The 9,110-nt window shown below is 46.6% G+C and overlaps 1 protein-coding gene across 2 annotated transcripts in view; it reads right to left on the bottom strand.

Moving 5' to 3' along the window:
• Positions 1-5,517: 5,517 nt before the first annotated feature.
• Lrch (Leucine-rich-repeats and calponin homology domain protein) overlaps positions 5,518-9,110 on the bottom strand; it is a 31,087-nt gene continuing 27,494 nt past the window's right edge. The window contains exons 13-14 of one of the 2 annotated variants that reach the window (XR_001890747.1): positions 6,897-7,153; positions 5,518-5,865 (exon numbers count right to left, since the gene is read on the bottom strand). Coding sequence is in view for 1 of the 2 variants with exons in the window: in XM_017910560.1 (XP_017766049.1) it covers positions 7,001-7,153 (153 nt within the window). In the remaining variant the exon portion in view is untranslated. Of the gene's footprint in view, positions 7,154-9,110 lie in introns of both variants that reach the window. The other variant, XM_017910560.1, reaches the window with a different exon arrangement.

Here is a 9,110-nt window from a genome sequence, read left to right as displayed (position 1 = left end):
CGAGTTTAAACATGCTAAAATATTTCTTATCCCGACGAATGCGAGTCCTCGACGTTCAGAAATCGGATCGTAACCGATTTTACTCCAACTCGAATGCTTAAACAATTCTCGCGTAGGTCTTAAGAGTATAAAGCTGCGAAATTTAACGTCTCGACGAACAGATCCCTCTAGACCCCATTTTCCGATACCAAACTCGAGTACTTCTATAGATCTCGAATAGATCTCGCGTAAATCTCAAGAACGGGCTTCGACTTCCTATCATTCGGGACACTTTTAGACCCAATTCTAAGCAAATTTCGCGTTTCAAACATGTAAATACGGGAAATAAAATACCAAGACCGTGTCGAGATCCATCCTTAAACCACTTACAGAAACCATCGAGAAATCTATTCGATTAATCTCGCGTAAATCTCGAGTACTTCGATCTCGTACGCCTCTCGAGAGCGAACGAGCAGAGTGCTGCTATCGCGTCGAACACTTTCCATATCGATATACACGTATACTTAATCAACCTCCTTCCAAATTTCTATCCTGCGAACCCTCTGCCCATCTCACCCGTCTCCATAAATCCCACGAAACGCGTCTCTCCTAATTCCCGATAACACGCGAGCACGACCATTAACGTCGAACGCGTTTCCGCGTGTAATTCGCGACGATTTTTCCCCCAAAAGAAGCACTTCTCTCCCCGATACCTTCGTTATTCAAAGAAATCTCGCAGGAGCCTGTATAGAGAGCAGGGGACTATGTAGAATTCAATAGCTTATATAGAGTGTAAAGGACAGGAGCCTATATAGAGGGCAGAAGTCTATATAAAGGACAGGGGCTTATATAGAGGGTAGGAGCCTATAGATAGGGCAGGGGCCTATAGATAAGACAGGAACCTACATAGAGGACAGAAGCCTATATAGACGGCAGAAGCCTATACAGAGGACAGGAATCTATATACAGAGCAGAACTATATAGAGGGCAGGGGTCTATATAGAGGGCAGGAGCCTATAGATAGAGAAGACAAGAATCTATATAGAGGACAGAAGCCTATATAAAGGGCAGAAGCCTATACACAGGACATGGACCTATATAGAGTGCAGGAGTCTATAGATAGGGCAGGAACCTATATAGAGGACAGGGGCCTATATAGAGGGCAGGAACCTGTATAAAGGACAGAAGCTAAGATAGAGGACAGGAGCCTATACGAAGGGCAAAAGCCTGTATTCGGGGCAGGGGCCTACGTAGAGGGCAGGAGCCTATAGATAGGCGAAACCCTGCGACGTCGCGTCGATGTCTCTAGCCCTTGGTCCCCCGTGCGACTGCTCTGAATAGCCACCGATCCATCGTGCAGGCAAAGAAAGCCAGCTGGTTTCGTGTAACGTTTAATTGGAGCGGTCGGAAACGGGTATTAATTTACCTTCGATACGTGTCGGCAATAACGACATTGATACACTTTTTGCCGGTCCCCAGGGGGGCAGGGAACTAATTTCAACTTAATCGTCGTCTTATCGCAATTTACCGAGTATAAGTGAGCCTTAATTGACTCGATTGCTGTACAAGGACTGGTTGTTCCCGGCGAAGCAGCGAGCACAAAAGGCGGTCAGCGGCAAAAAGTCCGCTTCAACGAGCATTTCTCTCGGTCGTGGAATGTCGAATGGCTCGCGGTTCCTAGAACCTTCGTCTCCACCATCGTCTCCACCATCGTCTCCGCGTCTGTTTTCGATCTCTGTCCATCCCGATCCCTTTTCGCCAGGGGATCGGGGACGAGTCGCGAGGAAAATCCTGCGTCCGTCGATGACCACGCGACGCCTCGGAATTCCAAACGACGCTCCGCGCACCCGGCACCAGGCACCCGAGGCCTCAATGAGTCTCGCAGGGTCTGGCGTGTTTACAACGCGCGGATACGGTCGCGGGTACGACGTAGACGATTGTGGACTATCGCATACTCGAATGAACGCGATGCTAGAACGTCCAGCCGGATGAATCGTAAATACAACTGGGTTTGGGTTCGATAGGTACAGTCGGCGTTACGCGGATACGTGTAAACGAAATGGGAAAAAAAGAGAAACAAAATAAAAAGGGATAGGTTGACAGGACTCACTTTGCGCCTTCTCCGAATCCTCGGCAGCGGGTAGTTCCACCTCCTCGACGTCGACCAGGCTCCGGATGCTGAAGACACTCTTGGCGACCCTGGTCTTCTGAAGGTCGCCCTCTGCCACTCTCCTAGGGGTCGTGCTGAGATCCATCGTTGTCCAGCACGATGTTTCACTGGTCGAACCGTAGCGAAGAAGGGAAGGATGGAGACATGTATAACGTCCTTTCACGGCGTATAGCACTTCTGTAACACTGTTCTCTTTTCACCGGTCCGCATCTTACGGCAATTAACCGCGACCGCGTAATAGTGACCGATTATGTCTATGTCTATATCGTCTATGTCGTCCGTGTCCTCGTCTAGGTCCGCGTCTAGGTCCGCGTCTAGGTCCTCGTCTATATCCACGTCGACGTTCGATCGATCGTATCGTCGATTCATCCGGTCACGTACACTCGTTTGCTCGTCCTCGTGTACGGAAAACTCGCCCTCGTCGTGGTCCACGGATCGGAGGTGAGCTCGGATCGGTATAGAGTCAAAGGCAAAGTCAAAGTGGCGAACGTCGCGGAGGCTCGACGCTTGCTATCGCGCGGTCAACCGATCTTCGATCGAGAAACGCGACGCATTACGTTCTTTTTTTCGCGCATCGGTCACGACTTCTAATCACGATCCTCTATCTCGCTGTCGAGCGATAACGACCGCCCTCGTGCTTCTCTTATCGTCTTCTATAATGAAATTCCGAATCGTTATCCGGTATCGATCGACCGGTATCTAATGCCACCGCGTTACACCGGAAATTTCATATCTGTCCGTGAAATTCGCGATCGTCCGATCGTCGCGAGAGCTGTCGATCAGTTCGATCCGATCGTCTTTCGTGACTCGTCCAGTCTTCGCGGTTCGATCTTGATCTTCTTCGATCGGTGACACTTACAGCCGACGCGGTTCCTGGCCACTCGATCGGCTCGACGTTCACTTGCCAGTGCGAGGTCCACGAAAGGCAGAACAGCGTGGTATGGTAGCGCGTAATCGGCGAGATTGTTAACAGCGGCGCGTATCATTGCAGACTGAGGTGATCGGTGGCCACGGGTGTAGCCAGTGTATACGACGTAACTGCCTCGTGAACGAAGTTTGTATACCAACGTGGCACGGACTCGCTTTACCTGGAAATATCAATGGACTCGGTGCCTCGAGTCGCTGCTGCCTCGTCGACCTTTCTCCCGGTCTGTTTATCTCTCGGCTGGTGTTCTCGTCGCCGGTGTATTTATCGGATTCACTCTTGTCCCGTAAACGGACCGTATCGACAGCTCGATCATCGATCATTCCTCCGTTCCACGCGACCGGTACACTGCGCCTTCGTACCGATTTCTCTCAATCTCCATCGATTCTTCTCGATATTCGATTCCTCGCCGATTTATTACCGATCTCTTACCGATTTCCTTGTCGATTTCCTTATCGATCTCTTGCCGATCCGTTGCCGATCGCACGGTCGAACGTCACTTTTCCACCATCGGGACGGATCCGCGTTCTAGCTGGTGTCGCGACGCGATCGGCGATCCACCTGTTCGAGGAATCTCGCGATGGCGCTTCGCGGGTGATGGATGGCCGACGGAAGGATGGCCGTGAAACGACGAGAAGAACAGGGGAACGGTTGACAGATGACAGTTGACGGAGGGTCAAGGGAAGAGGTGAGAGTGTGGCGAGCGCGTGATTCCACGCAGCCAGCGCAGCCACGCGACGAGCGCAGACACGAGAAGCAGAACCGGTCAGCAGCGAGCACACGCGTATCGCGAACTCCTGTTCGGCAATGTTCGCGTCCGAGTTCCCTCCACCTCGAGGAGGTCGATCGTGTCCCAAGGTGGTACCACCTGGTAGAGGGGAAGGTGGAACACCGAGACCGCCCTCCTCGAACAAAATGGAGTTTTCTCGAGCTTTCAACTCCGCCTACCGTGGTCCACCCACGTCGTTTCTCCAGGTTTTACCGCTTCGACCGCGAGCCACCAACCGAATAAGCTCGTCTCTCTTATCTTCGGCTCTTGTTCCTCGCTTCCTCTCGGAGTTCGGTACCGCGGCGTTTCGATAATGGGGTAGCTCGTCGAAGAGAGTGGACGGTTATTCGTTGGTTGGGATCTCTGTACCCGACGAGCAAAAGGGATCGGATTTCCCGGAGAGCGGAAGAAAAACGGCCACCATGTATACGTAGACTTTTTCGATTTATTTTTATACACTGTATCCGTTAATCTTTAAATATATTACGTGCGGTGTATTTAGGTATAAATCGAGCGGGCAAGCGTTTGGTGCGAATCGATCGACTGGGTGAAACGCGACAATCGCGCTCAGCGGTGGATAGCGTAATTTTTCGGGACGAGTTCAAAGGGGTCTGTCATCTGTCGGTGGGTCGATCGGTAATACTGTCGGTAGCGGTAGCCAGTCGATCGACACGTTCCAAGCAATGGCCGGTCGCTGCAGCGGTGCGTTCGCCTTCGATAAACGCGAACGCCTTTCGTTTGAGCCAACGATACAATCCTGCTGCGACGCGTCGCTTGACGAATTCGCATATACCTATAAACGAGGAGAAGTGTATACGTGTGTGTATGCTGGTCGAACGAATTAAACGTAACGGTATAATCGTGGAGAGAACCGAAGACGGGGGAGAGAGAGAGAGAGGGGTAGGGGGAGAAAAACGAAAGAAGACAAGTGGATAGTTTTCGTACTGGCACGATGACGCAGCTGCGCTCGAGCGTACGAGTTTCGAAAGACGAGAACGAATCGCGTCTATCTCGCTTGAAAGTCGACGCAGGAGATACGGACGTTCGATCGACAGACGCGAAAGGCACGCGATCGTCGCGCCATCCTCCGCCCACATTCGCACATAACCTCGTCGCAGAGGCTTCCACATTCCCAGCAGTGTCATTCCTTCTTCCACACTATTTCGAGAACGCCGTCGCTTACCTGCAAAGATTCGTCCTCGATGAGAAATAGAGAGAAAAAATTAATGTATATCTTTGGCACAATAAATACGAATACACGGTACAATCTTCCACGGTGGGCGTCTCGCCGGTCAGCTCGGGATCGTTAACGCGCGTTGCAACACCCCGACGAGATACCGAGACGTAGTCTCTCGACTCCTCACCGATCACGTCACATGAGATCCTTCGTGTTCCTTCTTTCACGCGATCGCTCTTCGACAATATGAAACGGGGAAAAAAATATCCTAAACAAATCTTGCAACGATACAGGAAATTACCACTAACGATATTACACTTAGCACCTAACGGGGTTTTATCGTTTCAGGAATTATTATCGAATCGTGGTTGTACACGGAATCGTTACTTCGACCGCAAAGACGTATCGAATATGCGACGAAATTGTATATATATATATATATAAAAAAAAAAAAGTGAAATAAAAAATAAAGAAGAAAAATTGATCAATAACGCGCGCGAAACAAGAGAAAATTTATGCAACGCTGACGGTACACGTTGCTGTGAACACCTAGGCCTTAATTTTACGTAAACGTACGAATAATATGCGATACAACGACGACCTCGTTAGAAGTTGTCGCGAACAATCGGAATCGATCGATCGACCGAGCTCGTTATCGATCGTCGGTGGTATTGAAAACGTCCTAACTAACTTACCATTTACTCGCGCAGAGACCTACTTCATCCGCAGTAGATCACGCGTGCATCGTGTCTAGGCTAAAAGGTGACAAAAAGTCCAGCTTCCTGGTATCTTGTTCGGAGATAAACGAAATCGTAAAGTATCGCGGAACAAACGAACCAAATGCCCTGTAACAAATAAAATGCATCGAATCTCTCCGATCGAAATAATTCGCGTAAAATTATATCGATCTACTTTCGTCTTAAGTTACGCGAATTCATCTTCGATTGCATCTGCATGCTCCAATCGCCGAATATAATTATTTGGATTAACTGCAGATTAATTCGAATAACGATAGAATTTCAATGGGTTCGTTTTGATCGAGTACAAAATCGCGTTATCGCTCCTCGTGTTTTGATTTGATCGATCGATTATTGTTCCACGTTACGATATCGAAATGCCTCGCAATTACCATCTAGTAGAAAGCACGGATATACAGGAAGTTAATAGATATAGAAGACATTTTATTGGGATTAAAGTTGAACGGTGGAACAACGAAAAAAGTTTGTATTACGATTCTTTTCTCATAATCATTCAAAACGATTATCTTGGTCGAGATAATGCTCGGATATATATATATCTATATATCTATATAACGTGTAATAGTTACGAAATATAAAGCGTCGATTACACGCGCCTAGGAACTTTTTTCATTGCATAGAGGTCTCGTAAAATTGAGCCCGAGAAAATGTCTCCGATATTTATTAACCCTCTATATGACTGTTACATTCGCGCGTCGTAGCCTAACCTCTTTGTAAAACTCGGTTACGATTTTATCCTAATTTCGGCTACTTTTTTTTCTCGTACAAAGATACGTTTTGTCTTTCCGATATAAAAGTTTCGTATAATTATAGTCGAGAGTTATAATTGATTGCAGTTTAACGTTGCGTTCAATACTTTAATGCCGCGTCGCATATTTTTTCTTTCTTTACTCTTCCTTTTTTTTTTTTTTTTTTTTTTTTCTTTTTTGATTAGAAAGTCGCCATAAGTGATCAGACAATGCGATTACCCGACGCGTACAATGAGTATAAAAGTCTAGAGACTATCGATTCCCTATGGCATCGATCGATCGTTGAACCGAGAATTGTTACGACTCGTCGGTTTTGTACGCGTTACGAAATCGCGTGCCTCGAATACGAAAGACGCGACAAAACGTTACTGCTAGGTCCATTCTTCCTTGGTACACAGTTGGAAAAATGTGGTTGCGAATCCATTTCCTTCATGGTCGACGAGCATTTTTTTCGAGAATTATATCGTCTGGCGCTAAGCAGACACGTGGTTTGGCATGTTCGACGATGACGCAGTCTGCAACGGAGAGCGTGACTGATGGAACCTGAGCAATTCCGAGACGGTGACAGCCACGCGAACCACTCCACGACCTCCTTCCAGTACGTCACTAGCACAGCACACGAGATTCTGAAAATAACAAACACGCGTGCGTTCTTCATTAATCCGAGTTTATCGAGGATTGGTATTATATCGACGCGACAGGATATAATACAGGTGACGACCGCACGTCAACTGCTGAAGCAGTTATACCAAAAGAATATTTTATTACCAGTGGAAATAGTATTACAATCGTTATGGTAGTCGTACAATCGGTGTTACAGAGTACGTCTCTCGAAAGTAAAATCGAATATTGTAATAGCACTGTCACTCGAGTAGCGAAACACAGAGATTCCCGACGATTGTTCTCCGGAACGCGCGAACTACGAAACAACTGACGCAATACGACGCGTTATTACGAAAAAGATGACGCAATAGGACGCGCTATTACGAAACAGATGACGCAATACGGCTCGCTATTACGCAACAGATGACGCAATGCGGCGCGCGCAACTTGTGCTCGAACGACAATGACGCCATCGGACGACGACGAGTCGCATTTACACGAATGCGCGCGCAGCTCTGATAATTTGCGCGCCAAAACAACTACGACGTAGGGAATCGAGTCAAGATCAGACAATATTCGATTAATCGGTCGAATCGACTTGACTTCACTCCGGCAGTATAACCGTATTATCTTTGTGCGTGTGGTATATATAAATTAAGCACGAGGCACGCCGTCCACATTCACCGCTCACGCGATCTGAAGGCATCGTCGTCACCAAACGAACGATAACTATTTCGACGACTGTTCTCGCATCGCAGTGCTCGTGAAATCGTTTGGCGAATGTGGTGGTGGCGATCCAGATTCGATTGTACAAAGACGGAAAGTAGAGAGAGACAGAGAGAAAACGATCGTATTCCGCCTATCAGTTGTGACAGTTTGCAACAGACGTCGTACAACGACCATGAAAAAGAATTGCTCGTGCGTTCGACTCGATGAACGGACACGATCGTTCGGAGGAACATGAATTAAATAATAGAGGCCTTCCCTTTTCGATAATCATAGAAAAAAGCTTAAGCTTAAAAACCAACAAGATAAAAAACGAAGCACCGAGTTTTGAAGAGCGATCGAAATTTAAGCTCAAATTCTGCGACGTATTAGCTTACGTAGTACAATTTGAAAAACAAAAAACGACCAAAGAGAAAAGTAGCATCAACGTACCATATATCTGTGTTCATACAATAGAGTATGATATAATATAATATAATAATATATATATAATATAATCTATCTATATATATATATATGTGTGTGTGTGTATATATATATATATATATACGCTCTTTTTCTTTCTCTCTGTTCTTTACAAAAATTATACAATTATACAAGCTAATGCAACGGAATGATTTCGTGTTCGGTCTCCTTATCACGCGTCTTTTCTACGTTCACCCTTTTGCGATTAAATAAAAGGACGCAGCCTCTTGCGGAAGCGACAACTAATCGTAAAGAAAAACAAAAGAAACCGCTGCGGCAGAGCACGGAAAACGTTGTATAGAACAGTCATCAGTAAACTAAAGCGAAATAACCAGTCTTACGGTTGCGTTTAATTCGATGCAATTACGTCTCGTCCGATCGTAACGAAGAAATAATACTGATACATTCGTCACCGTAGAACAATACAGTCACGACCCTTCGTTAGGTTAGGTTCGTCGAAACGATTTCTGTTTCCGAGGAATGAGATCTTTGGATGCATTTCGAAATTTATTCAGACTTCATAGATGATTAACGTCCAGGTAGTCGGTGATTGACGACGAAATTGACCGGAAAAGGAGTGTAAGAGACGGAAGGAACAAAGAAAATTAAGTAACGAATTAAGTCACTGTGCGATTACGAAATAACTTAGGGGGAAACGTGGGTTAAAAAAAAAACATAACGAGTCGAACTGACTAGAACCGAAGATAACCAACGATTAGAATTAATACCAAGGACTAGAAATTCGTAAACGTTCTGCCGCCGATCGATCCAAGCTGCACGAATGAAAAA

This window comes from Eufriesea mexicana, unplaced genomic scaffold (assembly GCF_001483705.2).
Source record: "Eufriesea mexicana isolate 0111107269 unplaced genomic scaffold, ASM148370v2 scaffold106, whole genome shotgun sequence".
NCBI classification, from domain to species: domain Eukaryota; kingdom Metazoa; phylum Arthropoda; class Insecta; order Hymenoptera; family Apidae; genus Eufriesea; species Eufriesea mexicana.
This window is presented reverse-complemented; position numbering and strand designations above follow the sequence as displayed.